General features: G+C 42.4%; 3 protein-coding genes across 7 annotated transcripts in view; 1 reads left to right on the top strand and 2 right to left on the bottom strand.

Annotated features, from left to right (window-relative positions):
- Nucleotides 1-60: 60 nt before the first annotated feature.
- On the bottom strand, nucleotides 61-6,122 carry LOC307259469 (collagen triple helix repeat-containing protein 1-like). 2 transcript variants are annotated; one of them, XM_080039327.1, is made up of 5 exons: nucleotides 5,939-6,122; nucleotides 4,802-4,879; nucleotides 3,006-3,224; nucleotides 2,673-2,889; nucleotides 61-617 (listed from the first exon to the last, which is right to left on the bottom strand). In XM_080039327.1, the coding sequence occupies exons 1-5, from the start codon at nucleotides 6,050-6,052 to the stop codon at nucleotides 475-477; spliced, it is 771 nt and encodes a 256-aa protein (XP_079895453.1). In that variant the 5' UTR covers nucleotides 6,053-6,122; the 3' UTR covers nucleotides 61-474. The 2 variants fall into 2 exon arrangements, with proteins under 2 accessions (XP_079895453.1, XP_079895454.1); XM_080039328.1 differs by lacking the exon at nucleotides 4,802-4,879.
- A 1,025-nt stretch (nucleotides 6,123-7,147) lies between these two features.
- fzd6 (frizzled class receptor 6) lies at nucleotides 7,148-20,230 on the bottom strand. Its single transcript, XM_080039026.1, has 8 exons — nucleotides 20,093-20,230; nucleotides 18,086-18,518; nucleotides 12,326-12,522; nucleotides 11,645-12,224; nucleotides 10,659-11,078; nucleotides 9,749-9,897; nucleotides 9,250-9,651; nucleotides 7,148-8,857 (listed from the first exon to the last, which is right to left on the bottom strand). Exons 2-8 carry the CDS (start codon nucleotides 18,269-18,271, stop codon nucleotides 8,695-8,697), a joined length of 2,097 nt encoding a protein of 698 aa, XP_079895152.1. The 5' UTR covers nucleotides 18,272-18,518; nucleotides 20,093-20,230; the 3' UTR covers nucleotides 7,148-8,694.
- Nucleotides 20,231-21,375: 1,145 nt separating this feature from the next.
- klhl32 (kelch-like family member 32) overlaps nucleotides 21,376-24,185 on the top strand; it is a 29,488-nt gene continuing 26,678 nt past the window's right edge. For all 4 annotated transcript variants that reach the window (XM_080039292.1, XM_080039290.1, XM_080039291.1 and 1 more), the window contains exons 1-2: nucleotides 21,376-21,521; nucleotides 23,123-23,250. In XM_080039292.1, coding sequence (XP_079895418.1) covers nucleotides 23,228-23,250 — 23 coding nt within the window. In that variant the 5' untranslated portion in view covers nucleotides 21,376-21,521; nucleotides 23,123-23,227. The remainder of the gene's footprint in view (nucleotides 21,522-23,122; nucleotides 23,251-24,185) is intronic.

Raw genomic sequence — 24,185 nt, 5'->3', positions numbered from 1 at the left:
CAATTAAGTGCATTGTATTTTATAGCTCCTTACCAAGTATGCACACAATTCTTCTTTAAAAAAAAGATGGCTTTATTAACAGTTATAATGAATATAAACAGGTCACATGAATACATAGTTCAAATATGTATGACACTTTCTTGTCACAATGTCTGTTAAATGGCTACTGCCTAGGCAGAGAAGCTACAGTACAAATTTGATTTCTGCTAGTCAGAATGACACAGTACTCTTGTTTATCGGCCTGTCAACTGGTAAAGTATTTAAACCAAAAAATAAAATAAAACATTCAAGTTAGAATCAGTGATGCTGTGACGCCTCAGCTAACCATACCTGATGATTTAGGAGGGCCACATAAGGCAAGGCAACTTTTTTTATATAGCACATCTGTACACAAAGGCAACTCAAAGTTCTGTTGCATACATACTGTTACACCACCAGGACTGGCTGCCTCCCTTATTTGTAACTTTTATTTATTTATTTGGGAAGCTCCTCAATGATAATTCTGGATACTGAATTCCAGCCTGTAGATGCGTCACCCCTAGGGTAGTCGGAGCAGGTCCCCACCCACACAGCCACATCCACCAGCCCCGATTTAACTCCCTCGCACAGCCCTTCAACTGGAGAGAAGACAAGGAGGAGACAAACAGTGCAAATTAAGTTCAGGGAACACCCAAACCACCTCCAGAAGCGCAAATTAATAAGTGTGTCTGACACAAGGATGAACTTTCCAAAAATCTAACTTGAAAGATTGTAACTTCAAAGTCTGTCGTCAAGGCTTGCTCAGAGCCACAGCCGTTTAAAAAAACTACTTAAAAGAGCAGCTTGACACTTTGGGAAAATATGCTTATCTTTCTCTCTTGAGAGTTGCTTGTAAAGAATAAAACTGCTCTAAACAGCTACAGCCAAAGGCCACTTAACTTAGCTTAGCTTAGCAAAAAAGACTGGAAAGGGGTCATCCCAATATGAACAGGGCTTGATATTCCAAGATGCATATGGCACCACCAAATGGGATGTTTTACCAATGTAATGTTTTGTGGATAAGATATAGTTGCAAAATAAACAGCAATGCCTTAACATGCAGGATACAATAATTTACTGTACTTGATAGACTCATCTCTATACCACTTGGTTGTGTTATGTTACTCAGAAGAAGAAAAAAATCCACTAAAGGCCTAACATTTAAATAGTATGCCATTTCAGTGCACCTCCTAATAGGAAATTAGCGACAAAAACTTCACTCCGGGCATGTGGACTAGTTTTTTCCCAAACATATTATGCCACAGATCCCTGGGAACATTGATACACTCCCGCTGGAAATGGAAAAGGTTAGCTTGGCTTGGTCCAAAGAGGTAACGGAAAGTAACACACAATAGCTTTTATGCTTTTTTTATAGCACAAATAGCTTTTATAGCTTTCTTTTTTTTAAGCTGCTAGTCCGTCTGTGTCCATAGGTAAGGACAGCTGTTGTAACTTCCTGAGGGAAAACTTTATGAACTTGTGCTTTTGGCTATTGGAAGCGCAATTTTATACTTGACCAGGCCAACATGGGTACAGTTTGGACAATGCCAAGCTAGTTGTTTCCCGCTGCTCCCAGTCTTTATGCTAAGCTAATCTAACCAGCTGCTGGTTTTAGCTACAGTTAATTCTACACAAATCTAACTCTTAATGAGAAAAGCAAATAAGCGTAATTCCAAAAATGTTGAGCTGTTGCTTTAAAGGTCTCATATTATGCTCATTTTCAGGTTCCACATTTTTTATTTGGGTTTCTGTCCAAAAAGATGTGTAGACCTATATTTCTCACAGGGTCATTGCTAAATCTAATCTTTTCAGCCTTTGTCTGAACATATCGATTTTAGAGACTGTCTCTTTAAGCCCCGCCTTCCAAAAAGCCCAGTGTGCTCTGATTGGCCCTGAATTGAACTGCTGCCAGTTAGATCAAAGAATATGCAACCTTTGTGATGCTAATTGTGTTGGAGATGAATACCATGTACTTTTTGAGTGTAAAAATGTGGATGTAATGTATTTTAGAAAAAAGTATCTGCCAAATTATTATGTTTATTTTCCATCCATGACCAAATTGATTTCACTTTTGAGGGCAAGTAGGCCAGGGGTTATTGTTAAAACAGGTGCCTTTTTGAGAAATGTTTTGCCATTGTTTAAGTGATGTTTTTGTTTTGTTTTGTTTTGTTTTGTTTTTCCTTTCCGTACACCATTGTTTTGTTTTGTAATGATTTCAGTTGAATTGTGTGCTCCATGCCATGTGCTATGGCCGTGAGCCGTAATAAATAAATGAAATGAAAAAAAGATTCAGGGAGATCTGGGGGTATACTTATCACAGGTGGAGGTAGTGTCAAGTTATGTTGGCAATAAGGGGCATGGAGTAAAACAAATCAGCCCCTTTTTTTTAACTATTTCCTTTTGACATCATAAGTGTAGAGAAATTTGACTGGGGTTTTTAAACGCAGGTTTTCAGAAAGGTGGAGGTGGAGAAAGAGAGAGTTGTTTTCCTTGTACTTTGGAGCCTCTAGTCACACTGGGGACCCATATTATTGTTGAAAAAATATGAAAAAGTCAGTTTTTGCAATGATTAAATATCCCTTGGCAAAAAAACAAACCAATGTTGAATCAGGTTATTTATGGCCAAACAAAGCCTTGGTGGACATGAGTCGTACCTGAAGATGTTCTGTGGATGTTGATGGTTGAGTTGAGCTCAGGACTTCCTTGGTCTAAGTAGATGATGGACTCTATGGGCAGGGGTCCTGTGCACTCGGCTCCATTGAAGGTGAAGTACCACCTCTGGCAGCATGCGTTCTTACACTTGAGCCTGAGGGAGCCACTGAAGAGGACCCTGAGGGCGCTATCTGAACGCTTCTTAGTGAACGTACAGTCCTGCGGCACAGCATGGAGAAACATTGCCTCGTTTTAGTGCACTATGGTGGTCCTGTAGCATTTCAGCAAGTTTGTATAAAATGACTGAAGTCCCTTTTGAAATGTGAGATACTGACCGCTACTTTACCCAGGTCGATCCCGTAATTGAGAGAGTTCCAGGCACACTGCTTGTAGTTGGGCCTCCAGGGCTCCTCGAAGATCTCGTTGATGCACTCGCCCTTCTCACCTTTTAGCCCGTCGCGGCCGGGGATGCCTGGAGTGCCCGGGATGCCGTTGGTTCCAGGGTTACCCTCTCTGCCGGTGTTGCCTGCCGGGCCCTGCATGCAGCTGCCATACTGGAGGAACATGGGGAGGGGGGAAGCAGACATGTGTGGAGGATGACAATGAAAATCAGAGTCTATTGTTATCCAACTTCCTGGTTCTTATTTTCTTTTATCCTTACTCATGAGGACGAGAGCAAAGTTTGGGCCACATCATGCACCGCAAACACCTCAACGCAGCCGTTCATCCAACCATCACACACAAGAAGTCAAGATTACATCTCGTCTAAACACATACGCTGCCATGGGGGTTGATTATAAGAACGACAACAGATGTGTTCCAAACCAAGGCAAAGCAATAGAACAAATAACTAGGGAGCCACCGTGAAGTGAGTGAATGACAGACCATGTGTTAATGAGGAACTGAAGGCCTGGTGACACCCTTAAAATGAGTAGGGTGTCTGGCCACACGGGACTCTGTGTGATTCATTGTCCAGACAGATCTCCTGCTATGTTTAAACAGATCTTACTCAAGCTGACTCAAATACAAACAGAGACGGGGGCAGCTTGCCAAAACGGCCCTACCACATAGAGAGATAGAAGATCCAAGATAGCTTGTTGGCAGTATACGTTCTGTAAATAGAAATTTCAACCTTACAAATTACAGTGTGTATGACATCTGTTGAAACTTTTCTTAGCAGGTTTTGATATTTTAATTCTAGTTATCTGATTTCTGAGAGACTAAAAACTCTCGCCCCAAAGTAAACAATGGTGCTTAAGGAATTTTCCATCTGAGTTTTTGCTGGGTCATTTCTGCCCCTTTTTGCTCAGCATGCAGCTGTGGAGCAGTTACAGGCGAGGAACAAAAGAGCCTTTACTCCAGTTTCAACATCTTTTCTCGGCTTGAGTCCCTGGGCTGAAGTAGAACAATCTATATGGTGCCTGAATGTGGGGAGAATTACAGTATTTTAATGTCAGCTGTTTGGGAAACAGATGGTTGGAGCGTCTGTTTGAGTCATTATGTGGTTTTTCTGGAGCAACCTGGACATGTTAGGTCTGACGTCATCTCCATAGGAAAACTGAGACGTCTGTGATGAAACCAGCAGATTGTGGCTTGGTATGCATGCATGGGTTGTAATAAGACGTGGAATCAGTCCTCAAGGAAAAGGGACAACGCTTCAAAGCGCCTTGGCTATAGTGGTGGGCAAAATGTGGCAATGACGCAACAACGGCACAAGCCCATTTGGTTGATACTGAAGGAAACATTGGAGTGTTTTATTAAGGGTTGGATTTGTGGGAATCGTTTCAAAGCAGACTAATGAATGGAACCTCTGTCTACTTATAGCCACACGGCTGACTTTTATATATGAGCTTACAGTCTGCTGTTTCTAGAGCGGTGCTGCCTGCCTGCCTGCACAAATTACACTCCAGCCCTCCTGAATATTAGCAGCACACACAGTCCGTTACTGTAACTGTTGCATAAAGGCTGCATTTTGGCCCAAAGTGCTGAGGAATCAGTAGTATTTCATGCGTTAGTCAACACAGAAGTTCTCAAGGAGCATGCAGAGCGCGGACATAATGCTTGGCTTTGAGACGGTTTTCAATTCAGACGATCTGTAGAGGATGCAGAGGAGGATTTTTTTATAGATTACCACGTTGTTCAAATAGGCAGGCCTTCCTTCTTCAGAGTGTCTAGTGCAGTTGGGCTTTTCTGCATCATTTCCAGTGCACTAGATACAGATGGTAACATCAAATGCTATTCATCAACATCCTCCTGCTGTAGTTTAAATGTGTGGAATATGTCTTTTGGTAGGATGACAGAGAGAAACTAATCTATCTGCTAGATCTCTGCAGTTCTCAAAGTAGGGTATAGGAGTCCCTCAGGGGGGTCCACACAGTCCAAGCAAAATAAACAGCAGTTTAGCTTTCATTTGACTCCCAAGGGATTATGGAGAGAAATGTGTATCCACTTTGTTCCTTCACACTGTGCCTACAGGGTAGAGGGGTTGAGCAATGTTATTCAAACATAGTCTAAGATGGGGGGCTGGTGGTGTGAATAGGTTGCTGTAGAACTGACTTGCAGCTTGCTTTAGGTATTTTGGGAAAATATATTAAAACACAATTATCAACCTAAAGCCTAAATCAATCCATCGCATTTAAAATGATCTAAATCATATTGCCTAAAACCTCTCTGTAAAAGACAGCCAGATGAATAACAGACACAGAATGTGTGAGCCAGACACAAACTTCCTGTTAGGGGATTTCTTTGTGTCCACTCAGCCTGTGGCCTGGACTGATAGAGAACTAGCTGATCATACGTAAGCTATGTAAGTAACGTTTCTCATCTGCTGCATGAAACTCATCATATTGGAGCCAAGTAATGACTGCACACACTCACTGCACTGTGAAACTCCACATGGATAGTGTCATAAATAAGCATATACATTTTTTTTTATCTTTTGAGGAAAATTATTACCTCGGGTCAATAAACAGCAACCCATGCCACAAGAAAAAGTAATCCCAGATGCAGTTTTGCGGATATATCATGCAAATGTTAATACATATTAATCTAAGAAATACAAAAAAAGCACGCTAACTGATATAAGAGTTAGGCCTATTTGAATACATATTTATTTCACATGACCCCAGTCTTTTTCTTAACTTTTTTTTTTCTTTTAGGGAGAGCTACAAAATATGTCCACAACACACACACATCTGTCCTGGGAATGCCACATGGTCTACTTGTGCAAATCATTATCACCTTACGGCAAACTGTCACTTTGGCCTACCTTGTCGGCGTCAGGATCCTTTCGGGTTCCTCTATTTCTCACCTTTTCCACGCCATAAAGAGGTAACGCCAAGCAGACAAGCAGCAGCAGGCGGGCCACAAGGGGAGACATCATACAATGGACAGCTGTGTGCGCCCTGTGAGAGACTGGAGGAGACGCTCCCACTCCAACTGCACACAGTCTCTAGTCCAGAGGAGGGCAGGACTAGAAGGAGGAAGGAGCCAGTCAAGATGCAGAGACGTAGGTTACTGCACAGTAACAAGAAAAAAAAGAAAAAAAGAAAAAAAAAAGCTTCATTGCATCCTTATGATGTCCACATGGACTGTAGCATACAAGCCTGCCAGCAGGGCCGTGCACAGACATTTTATGGGGCAGGAGCTCCAACAAGCAAAAAGAAAAGAAGGCCCTATTCCAGCCGTGATCGATGCCACCGATAATCAAACACTTCACAAAAACACAAAAAATTTTTGTTTTGAGAAAAATAGCAGACCTTTGCAAAATGTAAAATAAATTGCATAATTGTAAGTAACTAGAAAAAGCATTTCCAGAAGAAAATGCATGTGAATACTAGAGGCTGAACAACCTATAAAGGTCACATATTATGCTAAATGCACTTTTTAAATGTGTTCTAACATATCCATGGGTCCACGGTGTGCCTAGAGACTGCCAAAATATTTAAAAAAATAACGATCTCTCCTTCTCTCACTCTCCCCCTTTCTGAAACCCCCCCCCCCTCCCCCCCAATATACTCCAGTCAGAATTCTCCTCGTTTCTGACCTCACAAACTGGAAAGCCAGAAGCTTCCACTGTGCAGCCCACGCCCCTATTTCTTATTGGTCCACGGCCCCGACAGACAGAGGGCGAGGCGTATCTGGCTTCGCTTCCGGACAGGGGGCGGGGGAAGCTCAAAGATTGTATATTTACGAGGGGAGCTGCAGCTCTTTTTGAAAAATAGGCCATTGAGAGATTAGCTGAACATCAGCATAGTACAATAAATTATCTGAAAGTTTTTTTCAGCAAACAATTAAAGAAAAACATATTAGGGACCACTAAGACCATATAATATGGTGTATAATAGTCCCGAAAAGTGTATAATATGGGAGCTTTAATGTTCTAATTTGTATTATTAGGCCAGGTTTGTATGCAATCGTTGGTCTGTGAACAAACAAATTGTATAATTACTGACTGACACACAAATTCATTTTCTATTCGATTTTATTCAAATGAAATTGGTTTGATACAAAATTCAACTGACAACATATGCTACATAAAAATACAGTAAAAAAAACAGATCACAAAAGGTGTGAAGATCATTTGATACACTGCACTAAATCTAGGTACGTCACCAGCAAGACCCCCGTCCATATGCCAGCATTACAATAATTCATGTACAACATACACACACTCACGAGGTTTCCCTTTTGATTAGTGTTTTTGGAATTGACTCCCAGATATAAAAAGGTAAGGAGACTCAATCCCTTTCCTTACACAGCTAAATAGACAGTTCAGCATGACTCCAAGGAAAATATAAGGTCCGTGACCCATGTGTTATAAATAAGCCCTGAAAAAAGCCCCAAATTGTCCTCTTTTTTTGTGTTTTTTATGACTATTCATACACAGTTAGTGGTTTGTGCTTCTAGTGACAAATAGTGCAAAGTCTGCTTGATTTGTTTTTCCAATTTGACTCATAATTAAGAATTTATACAAAAACACGGTGCATGGAAAACATCTGTAGATTCCTTGAAGTCCTTTGAAGATATGAAACTACTCAAAGGAAGGCACATTCTTAGAGACATCTTTAAAGCTATACTTTATCCAAACTCTCAGGACACTTCTTTGAAGACAGCTCTGCACAATCAGTGTATGTACAACAGAAACAGGAGGTAAAAGTACAGTTTTTCTAAAGAAAATGAAAACCACAAAAAATTACCACTGTCTAAAAAATCTATTAGATCAAGTGTAAGAATGTGCCTTTTTGTCAAAGGAGAAATAAAGAAGCATACTGTGTACTACAATATGAGGTTTGAAAACAATGCATCTTTCTAGGAAGAACAATAAGACATTCAAAAAACTGTTTACCACAGGAAGACTTTCCTTAAGTTGAAAGTTTAGCAACATTATGACCTTTCTTACAAAAGCTCTCAGTGTAGCGACTAGTCCAGTGACAGACTTCATTTCTAAAAAAAAATATATATTTACATAAACATTTATTTACTACTTTGCATTCTAAACCACTGAGCTACACATCTAAAAGGCAGTGGACCCCATGTGTTTAATGCAAGGCTATAAAGTTAAATCATCATTGGTAGGAGTATAGGTGGAAACACAGCTGTGCTGCTGTAACATTCAGGTGTGAGGCCAGTAGCTCAGTAAAGCTGAGAGACACAGCGGTCACCTTAACTACACTATTCTCTACTAAAACCCCAACATGCTGGTCCAAAGAGCCACATTTGAAAAACTTGAGGTACTTTACATTTTTCTGGCAATGAACAATTCACCGACTACAATGTAACCGACACAATCATCTGTTGGTGTATGAAGCTTATAGGACATAAGACACTGATGGGTTTTGTGGTTTTAAACAGATACATGAATCATAAAACATCAAGAGTGGCGTTTGTCTAAGTGCTTTTAAGGATGGATGGATGGATGGATGGATGGTCGGATAGTGAATGGATGGATGGATGGATGGATGGTCGGATAGTGAATGGATGGGTGGATGGATGCACAGATCATTTTTGGGGGGTTGAGATGTCTCAGGAGCTGCTGTCCTTAGCGGCCTTGCTCTCCTCAGGAAGCTGTTTGAGCAGCTTCTGGGTGGAGTCCTGGATGCTGCTGCTGTGCTGCTGGTTTAAAGCTGGATGCGGCTGGCCACTGGGGAGCTGCCTGACCTCTGAGAACTCACTCCTCGGAGTCATCCTAAACCGGCAAGGACACTTCAGAGGTTATTGTTGTACTGATATAGTTCTATAAAAAAAAAATGCTACAAAAATGGCAATGTGTAAATTACTGCAGCTTGTAAAAGTGTTATGTCTGTGCTTTCAACAAACATAAAAGATAAATCATTTAGAGGTCACCTTTTATTCAAAAAGCATTTCTCCTGTTTTTTAAACATTAATATGAGACTCGTTAAGTATTATAAAAACCTGTGTTCAAAAACCCAGTCAGATTTCTCTCCCCATATGTCATCATAGGGGTAGAAGCTCTGCCAACCTAACTAAATACTACCTCCACACCCCCAGATTGCAATTACAATTTTCAACCTGACCCTTATAGTTCTAGCTAAGCCATTTCACACTTGTCTCTCTTACCTCCCGTCTGGTACTCTGTGCATGCTCTCTGCGCGGCTGCTCATCTTACTGGAGCTCCCCGCCTTGCTGCGTCTCTCTCCCCCCTCCCTCTCTCTCTCGCCCCTCCTGGAGCTTCTGCTGGAGGCACAGCGGTCCAGGTGTTCCCTGGCCAGGGTGTCAGACAGAGAACCTTGTAGGTGGGGCTCGTGATTGCCCAGCGCAGAGGTTCCTTGATTGGTGGTGGTGGCGGAGGCGGAGGCATTGGTGGTTGCAGCGCCGGTGCTCGTGCCCATGGACTTGGAGATGACCTTGAGCCTGTGGGAGTTGGGCTTGTAGTGCTTCTTCTTGTGCTGGACGCGGCTGTTGTGCTTCAGAAAGAACTCGCACGACTCCTGGAGCACCCGGCGGCTCTCAGTGATGGGACTGTGGGGCAGATCACATGACAGGGTAGTGAGTCACACTAAATATTTACTCCTCAGGGAAACAACATCTGAACCAGGATGGGGTTAAAAGGTCTTACTCTCTCTTGCGGGTCCGGTTGAAGAAGTAGGCCCACTGAGAGCAGGTCTTCTTGCTGCTGACCCAGAACACTGCAGATATCCCCACCACCAGCGTCATTAAGTATTTCACCAGAAACAAGGAGAGGTCAGGACGGGCCAGCTCTGTTGTCTGACACAAAGAGACATACACACACCATGATAGAATCCTCTGGATTTAATATGCATAAAAGTACAAACAAGTGTCTGAGTGGGACAAAATGAGACTTTTTAACTTTTAGACTAAGGTACTGACATTTAACAAAAGTTAAATATCATTTTATACTGACAGTACACAATACACACACTATGCTCACTTTGTGAAATGCTAGACTGGACTGTTATACAAGTGTAAACGTAATTAGGCATGTGTGCTGCTAAAATAATTTTGCTCTTGACTTTAGAGCCAATTTTGTCATGGATCGTTAGACTTTTTTTAAATATTTTTTGCCTAATTAGATAGAGAGAGAGGTTAGAATCAGATAGGAAAGGTAAAGAGAGTGGGGTGCGACATGCAACCAATGCAGCTGGCTGAGTCGAACCAGCGAAGTACCAGCAGTTATAACCTGTGGTTATATGGCATGCGCGAAAAACCACTTGGCTACCAATTTTTAGACTTTTTAAATGCAGGGTTTCCGTTATTGTTTTAACCCTAAATGTCCTCTCAGTTAAACACCGTGGTATGTTCTGTAAGAGACATTTTTAATGTAGGTAGAATAATTGACAATTTTTAGGTAATTGATGTGATCAGACTTCATCTAGAGCTTAATTTTACATTGTATTACTTTTTTATTATCTTAGTTTAATGTTTACAGCTTGCAAATAATTTAAGGCCTTTTGAATTTATTTTGCCCTTTATTTATAGCCTCCAGCAAGTGAATACGCCCCAGTTACCTTGTAGGAGCAGGGGATGCTGTACTCCTGACAGCGGTCGTTGATCCAGGTCTTCTCCCAGGTGCTGCGGTAGCTCTGCTCGTAGGTGTAGCAGGCCAGCAGGGTGAGCAGAGGGACCAGGTAGAGGCCGCTGAACACTCCGATGCGGATCATGAACTTCTTGAGCTTCTCCTGGTTGCCCACGTCGTGCTGGATGACCTGCCTCACGTGGTTGAGGGAGATGATGCCGGCCAGGATGAAGATGAGGCCCACCATGACACCCACACACAGAGGGGCCAGGACAAAGTAACGAAGGGCATCCAGGTCATACAGCCCCACGAAGCACACTCCGCTGATGTTGTCCCCTTCAACCTTGTTCAGAGCCAGCAGCAGGACCGTCAGCGCCCCGGGGATCCCCCAGGCAACAGAGTGGAACCACACCTAAGGACAGAAAGGACACATGGATTCAGCTCGCCTTTGCTCATTTTATACTTATATTCTACATTTCTTTGCTTGTTATATTTTGTTTTAAAAGGTAATCTGTTATTCAAAATGCATTTTTACATGTTTTTTAAAACTCCCAAAATATGAGAAAAAACAACCCTCTCTCTTTTTCCTCCTCCTCAACATTTCTGAAACCTGTGTTCAAAAAACCCATTCAGATGTCTCTCCCCTTATGACACTACAAGGCGGAAGCCACACCCTCAATTACCAGCCTAACTTAGCACTACCTCCACCGGTGATAAGCACACCCCCAAATAGCTGCCAGTTACTTACTTACTGCCAGTTACATTCAATGGGCAGTTTGATTCAAGATTCAAGAATCAAGAGACAGAACCTTGAACTGAGCGTTTCAGACAGAGGCTGAAAAAGGACCCTTAACAATGGCACTGTGACAAATATAGTTTTTTTTTGGACACTACACCATGAAAACAATTTCTAGTAGAAGCCCAAATGACCAGATTTTACCTGAAAATTAGCATATTATGTGACCTTTAAAAGCTTACCGCTTTCTTCTCTATGGCCTCACAGCTCCACTTGGGCCCTGCTGCCAGGAACCAGGTGATGGTGAGAATGACCCACCAGACCAGGCCGGCGATGGAGAAGAAGTAGAGCAGCATGAAGATCAGAGTGCAGCCTTTGCTCTGAGAGCCCAGCACCACTGTGTCCACGCCGGCCGGGTGAGAGGCTTTGGTACAGGCTGCACTGTTCCCCAGCAGGAAACCCACAAAGTATATGAGCGAGACCAAGCTGTAGCAGACTGCGTAGAAGATGATGGGGCGTTCGGGGTAGCGGAAACGCTTGACGTCTATGAGGAACGTGAGGAAGGTGAAGAGTGTGGCACCCAGGCAGACGATGGAACACACGCCGATGAAGCTTTTGGCAAACTCAATGTCGTGGGGTTTGAAGTACATGTTGGAGCAAGGCGGAGCGCAGTCCTTGGCGCCCAGGAATGAGGACCCAGGGCCGGGCTTGGTCTTCAGCTGCAGTGGGCACCAGAAGCCCAGTTCTCTCTTGACCGACGAGGAGATCACTGGGGTGGTGGCAGGAAGTGCCGAACCATCAGGTGAGCCACATGGGTCCAGTCTAGTTGGGGGGGGGAAAAGATCAATTTGATTTAATGGATTGATCGAGAACAACAACTGCTCTTGTGGATTGTCTGTTGTTGTGTGTTTTTTTTTACTTACTTGTCACACTGCAGCTCAGGAGGCCACGTGACTCCAAAGATCCGTATGTTCTCTTCACAGTCGGACAGAACGGTCTCACACTGCTCTCTGCATGGACGGATCACCTGGTTCTCCTCAGTGCATTCTGGGATGAAGGCCTGGCACAGGAAGTGGTGGACGTCTGGAGAGCAGTGCAGGGCCGCCAGGGGCATGAATGGCTGAAGGCAGAGAGAAAAGTTACGTTACATAGAGAAGGACTTTGTCAACAGGAGAGGTTGGGATCCATGTTTGACATTTATCTGAAAATACATGAATTTGCTCAGTAAAGCCGGCAAAAAGCATTCATACTACACAATTCCACAATCTTTGCTTACTTTCTTGTTATTTCTTGATACTATTGTCTCATTAGGCCAGAAGGATAAAACAGGAGAAAAAAAATACGTTTTGTTTGATCTGGTAATAATGACCCATAAACAGTATAAGCAGTATACTGTAGGTGGGTCATATAGACTTAGGCTCCATTTGAAGGGATCACAAATCAAAAAGGTTGTGAACCACTGCCCTAGATAGAGTTTGAACTCCATTTTGAGATCAACATAGATCTATAGCGCCACACAAAGGGGCCCATTCACAGGCTTGGAACCATATTCTTCCGTTTTTCAACACACTGGTCAAGAGCTGAGGTGGCAGGAAATGAGCGCACGGACGTTTGGAAACACACAAGGACCGGCAGAGGAAGCCTGGAATGTGTGGCGCTGTTGATAGGCTGGGCTGCTCATGAGCCACAGTATTAGCGCGTCTACATCAAAGCACGGGGAGATTTATCAGGGGCATACATATACAGCTTACACTCAAGACAACTTAATTCCAATTTATGTCCACGTTATGCCCCTGCTCATACCTCTAAATCTTTGGATTTTGAGCGAGTGTTTACTTTTCAAACTTGCACACTTTGTTCACTCAGACCTGTACTAAAACCATGGGGACTTTTAGAGTTGTCGGGACTCTTTGTTTCAATCTCTATCAGACCAAAATGCACTAACAGACTTTTATCAGTCTACAGTATAGTGCTAATATTTGTATAGAAAACAACACATACATTCCAACACAGTTCACTATTCAACATTTCCTCTTCTGTGTTGTTTTTTTTTTCTGAAATCCAGTCTGGCTGTAGGCCCGTGTCTCTGGGGCTTGGGGCTGACAGTAGGCCCGTGTCTCTGGGGCTTGGGGCTGACAGTAAGTGTCCTTGTTCCTCTCCCGCGGAGGTCTTGGGACTCCTTCTCTATGCGCTCCCCGTTGCTCAACAATCCCAGCGTTATTTGCTTTACGGCAGAGTTACTGTAAAAACTGCCCTCATTTCACAAACATTCCACCAGGATTGGTTGGTACAAGTCCAGCTGGGTTGCCCTTAAAAAGGCAAAAAAAATCCTCTGCCAGGGAATTCCATAGCAAAGCACTTTGGGGATTAAATGATTGGAAGAGAATTAGTAGAAAAAAAAAACTTTTGCACAAACACTTTAACTGTTTTTTACAGTACCTCAATTAGTCTTTCCGTTATCTTTCTATTCTTACACTTCAGACTTTGTTATTTCTAAAGCTGGCAAACAAGGGTGGAATCTTGGACCAAGGGCAGAAAAAGGTTAGCCCTCCTCTGGAAAAATCCCACTGAAAGGCCGGACTGAACTCATACCGAAGCGACGGTCTGCTTGATTACCATGTCAGGGCTTTGTAAAACACAACACACTTTCAAAAGAGAGCCATAGGTGTGTGTCATGTTGAATGTAAGCCAAAGAGTGTGAGCCTGTCACCCGGGAGACAGTTGTGTGTAGGTAAGGCCGGGTACAGGGGGGGGGGGGGGGGGGGGAAATGAGTGAGTGATTAACAGGGAGAGAATACTGCTTGTGGTATGTAGGGTTAAGGCTTTGTGTGAGACTGGGTGTGCCTCTCCTCTTTCCTCCACAAATCAAAGGGCCCCCTTACAACAAAGTCCATGAAGTTGCCTGTGGCCAAGTTTGCTGTGAAATCAAAAACCCTATACCTGCTACCGTTGCCAGATGCCACACAAAAGACTCCTTCAACAGATCAGTGTTCACGCTCAACCCTCTGACACAGCATATGTGTAACCCAAACCCTGGCCTACAGGAATGCCAGGACACAGGAGGCCACAGCTACTGACACTGAGTTCACACAGTGAGGAGAGACAAAAAGACAACACTTGGTCCATACAAACATAGTCACTGACTAAAGATGCATTAGGGAACAATTTTTTTTACAGGGAGAACTGCTGATTCGCCTTAACACAAAACTAAAAGTAAAGTTTACCCCTCCTCAATGACTTACTGCATGTATGAAAAATATAACATTATGAGTATACTGTTTGCATGATACTAGTGCTTTTTTTTTAACAATCTTTTTTTTTGGACATGAATGTGGAAACAGTGTCTAAACATCAAGTTGCTGGATGAGCAATTCCCATAGCAGTTCTAAGTTAGTTCTAAGTTGTTTACATTGCAAAATAAAAACTATTATGCTATGAGCAGTTATTACGTTATAAGCCATTTTTGGCTGCTACATTGCTTTACCCTGGCAACATTTTACCTTTGGGATGACTTATCACATTTGTAGTGTAGGGGAGAACGGGGTAATTTGTCACACGGGTTGGTTGTCACAATCGTTATATCTCGGAACCAGAAGGCGCTGTCTGTGAAATTTTGGTATGTAAATATCCAGAATTGGGATCAGAGGTCACCTACATAGTCTTCCTTGGACTTAGACTGCTGAATTTGAGGTGAGAGGACTGTTTGTGTTTTTCATGTCAAATTGAAAATATTTAGCTCCTCAGTATTTTTCTTCTAGGCTTTTACAGAATGGGTTTATAACAAAACACTTGTTACCCATAAAAAGTGTGAAGGGTAAACTATAGTTTAGATTGTGGTTAGCAAGCTAATTAGTTGTCAGATGGTTGTTGGCCTTGATGCTAGCAAAAAATTGAAGTTGGGGATGGTCGTCACATTTTTGTGGGGGTTGGTTGTCACAAGTTGTCCAAAGGCTACAGCCAGAAAAGGAACCCAATAACAAAATAAATTGTCAAGCTGTATCCTCACTGACACCCCACAGAAGGAAAGAATAGAGCAGGAAAAGGCAGCTAGCATGCAAAGGAAAAAAGGGCAACAAAATCAAAACAACCCAGTGCATCCCAAACTAGACAAGCTGCCAAGGCTACATTAAGGTACACTCAACAAAAATATAAACACTTTTGTTTTTGCTCCCATTTTTCATGAGATGGACTTAGAGATCTAAAATTCATTCCAGATACACAATTGTACCATTTATCTCAAACATTGTTCACAAATCTGTCTAAATGTGTGATAGTGAGCACTTCTGCTTTGCTGAGATAATCCATCCCACCTCACAGGTGTGCCACATAAAGATGCTGATCTGACATCATGATTAGTGCACAGGTGTGCCTTAGACTGTCCACAATAAAAGGCCACACTGAAATGTGCATTTTTTTGCTTTATTGGGGGTCTGGAGACTCAGAACCAGTCAGTATCTGGTGTGACCACCATTTGCCTCATGCAGTGCAACACATCTTCTTCGCATAGAGTTTATCAGATTGTCAATTGTGGCCTGTGGAATGTTGGTCCACTCCTCTTCAATGGCTGTGCGAAGTTGCTGGAGACGGCTTATGGTGAAGAAATGAACATTCAATGCACGAGCAACAGATCTGGTTGACATTCCTGCTGTCAGCATGCCAATTGCACGCTCCCTCAATGCTTGTGGCATCTGTGGCATTTTGCTGTGAGACAAAACTGCACATTTCAGGGTGGCCTTTTATTGTGGACAGTCTAAGGCACACCTGTGCACTAATCATGATGTCAGATCAGCATCTTGATGTGGCACACCTGTGAGGTGGGATGGATTATCTCAGCAAAGCAGAAGTGCTCACTATCACACATTTAGACAGATTTGTGAACAATGTTTGAGAGAAATGGTACAATTGTGTATCTGGAATGAATTTTAGATCTTTAAGTCCATCTCATGAAAAATGGGAGCAAAAACAAAAGTGTTGCGTTTATATTTTTGTTGAGTGTATATAGGCCTATTTGTCAACTTGACAATGCAATTGCATTTTCAAATTTAGTTCTACTTTCTTTCCTTCTTTTCAAGATTATTCCCATTAAGATAACATTGTGACAAACAACCCCATAGTGTATGACAACCGACCCCTTGATAGGGTTGATTGTCACAATGTGTAAGGGTGTCTTTGATGATTAATTTCTTCTTTATTACAATAAGATAGAAAAAGTGGGGTACACATTTCAAGCCAACACTTTAAGCTTCAATGTAATGTAGGAATGACTATCGAAAGATGTTTAGGTGATGAGCAATTCTCAGTAGAGTAAAAGTGTGCCTACTTACCCCGTTCTCCCCTACATGGACGTTGGAAGTCAGAATGCTAGGCAATTAGCTTACTTACCATCAATCTAGGCTAGCTAGCTTTACCTTTGCTTTTGGTAAATTTCCAAACATGCCGGGTCACTGGCAACTCCTCGCACTCAGCATTGTGTTAATTCTACGGGTTAAGTATTAGCTGCATCTATTTCATGTGTCCACTTGTAGTGATGGAAAATGATGAGCAACAACAAGTCCTGTTGCCTTAGCACTCGCTGATATGTTTCACAACACGCATTTAACTGAACTGTGAGACAACTTCAGATGCAGATAAATAATTACTCCCTCGTACAGGAAGTTGTTGACGTAAGTAAAAATGTCTTCTTTCTTAATCAATTGTTTTGTTAAAGCAACCTTATATAGGCTATAGTTCCATCAAAGACAACCCAACATGAGTTCCATGAGTTCCACACTAAATTGCAATGTGGAAAGGATGTATTTTTTTTTACTAGATGGTGTTCTATTCCAATAAGGCATGATGTGTGGAGAAACTGTGGCTGATAAATTGTGTGTGACTGTGCCTGCTGATGACCATTACAGAATGGTAATTATGGATTAATCAATATGCACTTCTGAAGGCTGACAGACACAGACATTTATAGACTGGAGCCACTGGCAGCAATAATAATACCACTGACAACCATAAATGTTTACATTTTTTTTTAAATGTCTAAGCTAAGAAAGCTTGATTTTCTATCACAGGCCAATGTAATGGCAACTCCACATGGAAACCCAGACTGATGAGATCCTTAACGGTGGGTCAAGCAGCTGTGAAAGCCCTTAACATTACGTGTTCTCCCTAAATGAGTGTGTCTGTCACAGTGACAGTTTCACAGATGTAGTCTGTATGTGTTCCAGTCTGTCACTGAAACTCATACGATTGGCCCACCCAATACCACAAATAAAAAGTCTGGAATACTTCTGAAACACATTGGTCAGGCTATTATTGACACAAAGATTTTTAAGAGAAAAGTATGATGAACGCATGCGAGTAAAGGCTCCGCTCCGCCGCATACGTTTACAGAAGTGTCAAACTGCTACAGTCTTTTCACTCAGGAGGAATGCATTTATTTTCAAGGGGAAATAAAAACACGTTTTATTTTTTTATTATTACGTAATTTTGAAAACAGTAGGCTGTGTACAAGCTTTATTTTGTTATATTTTCAATGCTACTACTTATTATTTTTATGTTTTAAATTTTAAATTAAACACATTTCAAAACTACCAAATAGTGTAGCGCGGCTATTGCCAGTTTGCCACGATGCAGAACAACATTTATGGGGGAGAAACCGTGGGTATACAGTATGTCATTCAATGAGGACCCACCTCCATATTACTGGCTGCGATATCCTGGTCGTAGTGCTCCATCATGTTGGGGAAGAAGGTCATGTTGTAGGGCATCCCCAGGCACCGATGCACTTTGATGGGCTCGCAGGTAAACAGGCTGTGACCACTGCAGCTTCCCACCAATACCAGAGCCAGGCACGCCCACAACGGTCCTGGCATCAGCATTGCAGCGGTGGATTGGGAGTGAGTGTATGCTTTTTTTTTTGTGTGTTAAACTACAACAGATTTTTTTTATTGGCTCAGTGGAAGGATATCTTGGCCCAAATGATGAGTTCTCCTGGCTCACACCCTTATCCACATATCACTCCACCTGGGGTCATCTTAGTGGAGCGGGTCACGCATTGCAGCAGGTAACATGTTCCCATCGTTGGTCAGCGTCTGCCTCTGGCTCACAGATAGGCCTCCAAGATCCCTGAAAATAAAAATATTTACAGCGAAAATGGGATTAAACTCTCAGCTCCTTAACGATTAAATCAAATCTTCAGAGGTTCGTTTTGAACCGCGGCCCACTTTTCATTAAGACTTGTTTTCAGGAACCTCAGCTAAACAGAGAAAGATGCACTATTTAACTTTGGGTGTGTCAGAGAAGTGTAAATGTTCATAACTGAACTTAACCAATTATCCTCACGGGAACATTGGATCCCTGGAACACTGTTTGAAGTTAGAAAGCTACCACACTAGTGCCTGTTTCACTGGTATTGTTTACAGCAGCAGGGCCCACAGTTTGCTTTACAAACATATTCTAGTCCTACTTTTGGTTCCAGGTTCCATCAAAATAATTTTGATTTGAGAATTATTCAATTCTAAGAATTACATGTAGAGTAAGTATGGTTTGTAAACTAACAGCAGGCTCTGCAAATGTAAACAAATCCCCCTCCAAAATAAACTGTATAGTGCACCTTCAAGAGATGGTTATTATTACCATATTTATTATTATGGCATTGCGGGGCAGAGATAGATTAAAGCCCTAACATTTAAATCAGTCTATCATTGCAGCATCAAGCAGAGATTGAAATTAAGCTAGGCAAATTGAAGTCCTTTGAGGTCCTCAGGCTCCAGTTTGAGAGGCATTGAGTCAATCCCAGTGCAGACTTGAAGTGTGTGCATTTAAAGAGGGTTTGGGAATGCTAGAAAAGATCCAGGCTGCTGGTTCAGCAGAATGAGTCTCAGCTTGTTGCATGCACATTAAACTTCACATTAAAATGTCACAGTATCACGTAGCCTACGTGCATGAGTCTTGAATGCCTAAAAGAATGTAATGGCCTACCAGTCTTCCTGTGAATACAATAGCAAAGTATCAGCAGGTTCCGTTTGCATGAGGGCTTGTACAGGTCTAGTTTGGGATAATAATAATTATATTCGACTATAACACATATGAACTTGTGTATCAATAAGTAGTATTTGAAGATTATGTAGCCTATATGACGATATGCTGTTTTAAGAGTAAAGAGAATAGTGTGGTTGAATGCCTGGATGATGCTGATCTTATCTTATCAGTCGTGGTCAGAGTTTATCTAATAGGCTCTATTACCACGACTGTATGTGTAAAGCAATCTCAGTGCATACATAATGTATGCCTGTTAGTTACTACAACTCCAGTGAAATCATATTGGTAGGCTACCAAGGTAAAGCATTTACTTTTGATTATTAGCATACACTTTACTGTTAGCACAGCAACCATTAGAGAGACAACACAAGCTGGCGAAGCAAATATTTGACACAGTTACCAACAACAACACCGTTTCAATGTAATAAGCAGACATTTACAAGCGAGTAAGAACATATGAATACGCTCTTAAGGAAATAACAGACCACGTCGGTCTATCGGCAGGGAAAGCCGTTTCCCCGTAAATTAGTCACCAAATGCGGGGAGAGACTACAGTAAACATCCCTGCTTCCGTCGCTGCCACGGGACGGGGGCCCGGAAAAACTTCGGCACAAGAAAGTTAAATAAAGAAAAGTCGGAAACGAAACATTAACACTTACCCCCAACTGCCCAGGAGATCGTGTAACAGCTGACTACATGCACATTAGTTGGAGAAATTCTGTGGGGGATTCGGTCGCCCGTTTCCTGCGATAAACTCCAACCACAAAGTCCCTCGGTCTATTCTCGTCTGGCTGCTGTGGAGTGAAGCTGCCTTCAAATGCGGTCGTAAATGTGGATATGCTTTTTTTATTTGTTAGGAACCGATGTCAAAGGCAACGCTCAAGAGACATATTTTTTTAACGTTACACCCATACGTGGCGTTGTGTTAAGGCCTGCCCTTTTACAAGTTGAAAGTCTGATGAGGTTTTAACAACGTGGTAAGCAATTTAGGCCAAAAGCACCGGCAGCACTGAAGCGGAGCCATTGAACGCAGCATTTGTGCAGATGGGCAGATGAAGGATCTCATCAATGATTGCTAAAACTACAAGGTTAGAGGGTCCATTTCCAAACTGTGTCATAGGCTAACAGTAGTTTGATTTAAGGCTTTGTTCAAGAGAAGAAACCGGAGGTGCTTTCGCTTTTACATGGAAAGATAAAGAGATTGGTAATTGGTGGGTGAGGATGTTGGTTTAGTTTCCTTAATAGCCTACATAGAAGTCATAGGCCATATTTATCAATTAAGTCCAGAAAATAACTAAACCCTTTCAGAGAAGAATAGACTACTAGGCCCACATAACAAATATTAAAACAACAGGGGCCTACAAAAATAATGAAAAATATAAAATAAAAATAGGCAAATATCTAGACTATAGGGGCAATGCAAATATAAATCATTTAGGCTTTAGCCTAAAGCAATAGCACACAGATTGAATGTCTCAATTGAAGTATCCAAGAAATATACAAGATGGTTTATTGTCATATGCACAACAATTACAGAGCCGTCGCTGGCAATAGGCTATTAGGGTATAATAACATCGAAACAGACTAATAGTCCATAATAGTCATTGTGGAATTTGTTTCCTTGTCAGCCAATGGATCAGCGCGCGTTCTTAAATTAAATTAAAGGGTGCTAGACCTAATTAGACTAGTCCTAATTTAGCTGGACTGTCCCTGGGAACTCTACGAGGACCCCTGGTGTCCCTATCTGGTCCCTACCGACGCTCATCCCACTGTAGCCATAAACTTACAGGCGCACACAATTTGCTGTGTCCCAATTATCCACCTGGCGGCGCTGTCTCCCCTCTATGTCCATAATATACATGTGACCGCCGTGTAGAGGCGGGGTTATAGCCTAATGTGACAGTTAGGTGCTACTGTGGTACCAACAAAGTGTCCGTGATAACTGAGCACATCTGCTCGCCGTTGCGCTCCTCTTCCCTCTCGTCGCGGATGTAGACTACCGGAGACCAGCCTCGGACATCACATGCTATTTGTCACGGATGAGCCGCTAGACGGGAACGGGACTGACTCATAACACATTCATATGAGGTTCGTAAGCTCGTTTCATATTAAGTCAGTGGGGAGCTGAACAGAGCAATGTCCTTTAAAGCCGTAAGGTGCTCTAAATAGAATGCCCTACGGGTAGTAGCCTATAGCCTAGTGCGAGTGGGCACTGTGATGGATGCAACAGGATTATTCTACGGAGGAGGGTTTTTCTTCTTCCCAATAGTTTTCTGGAGCGAGGCGCTGGCCTGTTGCTAGGAGACTCTTTGACAGCCGGGAGCTTTTGGAAAGTGACAGTTAATGCACTAAAGGTTCTCTGCTCATCTGGCAACTCAAACCTTCCTCCTTCTCTCCAGTTCAGCCGCTCATTGCGCTCCGGTCGTGGGTGAATCCTATTTGCCCCTCGCGCGTAAAAAGAAATGTACCACTGTGGTTGTTTTCAGTCAGGAGATTCCAATGTTCTGCAAGGAACAATGGCCTACTTGTTGAGATGATCACATCCTAAATATATCTACATTCCAGATAACCTACGTTTAATTTCTTTCCCAGCCAGAATGATGCGAGCGCATTAGTCTAAGTTAGAATGCACGAGATAGATTACTGAATAATGTAATTGTCAAGAAAACCTCAGAAGCTATCTCTATTAAGGACATTGATGGAGAAAATGGGAGAAATTCCCAGAACATAGGCCATCATCAAATAGACAAATAGAGAGAGAGAGAGAGAGAGAGAGAGAGAGAGAGAGAGAGAGAGAGAGAGAGAGAGAGAGAGAGAGAGATGGAATATTTATCCTGATTTGCACTCCTGGTGTGATGAACTGTGCAGAAAAAAAACACTCTATCAAAAGCTTATTAAGCCAGAGCTGTTAAATGTGTGCAGCATGTGTTGGCCTGGTTTGGTGTTGGACTCACAGGAGGACCACAGGATAAGCTCCTTCTCTCCCTCATCATCAGCCAGTAGCAGTGGCCAGTGTGTCTCAAGGTCACTGACAAACAGACCGTTAGATATTTTGCTGAGGAAGTATATCCTACACTCCAGAGCAGCCAGCAGTAGGCTATACACACTGGCTTATAAGTCTGTCATATAGGCTAGCCATAATGAGAGGACCTGGGATGACTTATTTATTATACATGTGAGTGATTATTTTTTCCCCAATCGGGAGTATACTGAGCAGCTTGAATTTCAGAGTGCATCTGTGCTGACCTCTGTTTCCCTCTTGTGCTGCTGGGTATTATATTTCAGCAGACATAGGGGATATCAGATTTAGGTGTGTAGCACATTATGTCAAGGTTGTAGCTACACCCAGAGGGACTTAGGGGTAATTTGGACTCCCAGAGCTTGTTTGCAGAGCTTGTTTATTCCTCTCTCTGAAGTCTCAGCCCACACGTGGCTCTCTAAACCGCTGTGATGTAAAATAAAAAAGGGCCTGAAGGAATAACTGTTAAAAATAATTGTCAACGTCATGGCAGCCCATGTCAGTTGTAGCCGAGAGAAGGGAGAAGTCAGCATTAGTCTTGACATGCAGGCGGGTGGCCTGCCCTCCTTTTTACACACACATGGCACAGGAGGCTTGTCACAGTGCGGCAGGGTCCAGTCACAGTGCATGTGATTGAGTGAAGCTGACGTGCTGTGCTCTGTCCTATCAGGCTGATGTATGTTCCCAGTGAGGAGACTACTACAGTCCTCAGGAGCCACAGAGCACCTCCAGTCCACCTCCACCACTATCTGCTGCTCTCCCTCTGTCCAGGGGCATGCCTTCTGAACCCAGCCTCAGGTAAGTGCAGCCTTGTCTGTCCGATACATTTACTGTACATCCACATGCATGCTCAAGGCGCATATAGCACAAAAGAAAAAATAAATAAATCGTTAAGTATAGCTGTTACCGGATACGCTCAAAGCAAATGTGCTGACTACTTCAGCAAATGTAGATAGATAAAGAGCCAGTTGCTAATAGGACTGAGAGCCCGATTATTTTAACCTGAGGAAGATCCATGTAAGATCAATATTTTGAATTAAGGCGTTCTGAAAGTGTAGACATCACTGGCTTTGTTATCCAACGTATTGTGTGTACAAAGGGGAGTTTAGACAAATGTAAAATTACCTAAACTAATAACGTTCTCAAAACTGGTTGTAAGCACCGTCTAGCTCTCCTCCTCCAGCGAATTTATTAGTACCGAACGTTCTTATCACTGACATAGATCTCTAGAGACAAATAAGTCACAAATATATTGTCATGATAATATATCACTTCTAAAGGCAGCTGATCATTGTAGGTTTAAGCAAGCTTCACTGGCACAACAGTAAATTGTGTATTTATTGGGGAATGTTTTCTCCAATCTCTGTGGATGTTGTGTGCAAGTGAGTATTTACAGCAGCGGTAAAAGGCGTATGTGGGAAATGACTAGAAATAAATAACACTGCCCATGTCGTGATAAGGTATTGGTCAGCCCATTGCGATGCTGTGGCTTATTTATGATTTTGTAACCAATGAAAGCTGTATTGCACAGAGGAATAAGATGTATCAGGCTTTGGGTACACAAGTGCAAATTGGGTCGACTATAGTTGTTTGTTTTGGTCTTTTTTTTAATGAGATTTGTTGACAGTAAGAAACATATAGAATATTTTGCCTGACCTAGAATTGATGTTTCCATCATTTCCTTTGTAAACTAGAATTGGCCTTTAGTTTTTTTTTTTTATACCTCCAACATG

This window comes from Ammodytes marinus (assembly GCF_949987685.1).
Source record: "Ammodytes marinus genome assembly, chromosome: 13".
Lineage (NCBI taxonomy): Eukaryota > Metazoa > Chordata > Actinopteri > Uranoscopiformes > Ammodytidae > Ammodytes > Ammodytes marinus.
This window is presented reverse-complemented; position numbering and strand designations above follow the sequence as displayed.

Excerpts from the sequence above, each read along its gene's own strand:
- LOC307259469 (XM_080039327.1), bottom strand. The coding sequence starts at position 6,052 with ATGATGTCTCCCCTTGTGGCCCGCCTGCTGCTGCTTGTCTGCTTGGCG. Across the intron at positions 4,880-5,938 it reads AGGATCCTGACGCCGACAAG|TGCACTGGAAATGATGCAGA; the intron begins GTAGGCCAAAGT and ends ATCTGTATCTAG. Across the intron at positions 2,890-3,005 it reads TCGACCTGGGTAAAGTAGCG|GACTGTACGTTCACTAAGAA; the intron begins GTCAGTATCTCA and ends GCTGTGCCGCAG.
- fzd6 (XM_080039026.1), bottom strand. The coding sequence starts at position 18,271 with ATGCTGATGCCAGGACCGTTGTGGGCGTGCCTGGCTCTGGTATTGGTG. Across the intron at positions 9,652-9,748 it reads AACCGGACCCGCAAGAGAGA|TCCCATCACTGAGAGCCGCC; the intron begins GTAAGACCTTTT and ends TCTGCCCCACAG. Across the intron at positions 8,858-9,249 it reads CACAGAGTACCAGACGGGAG|GATGACTCCGAGGAGTGAGT; the intron begins GTAAGAGAGACA and ends TTGCCGGTTTAG.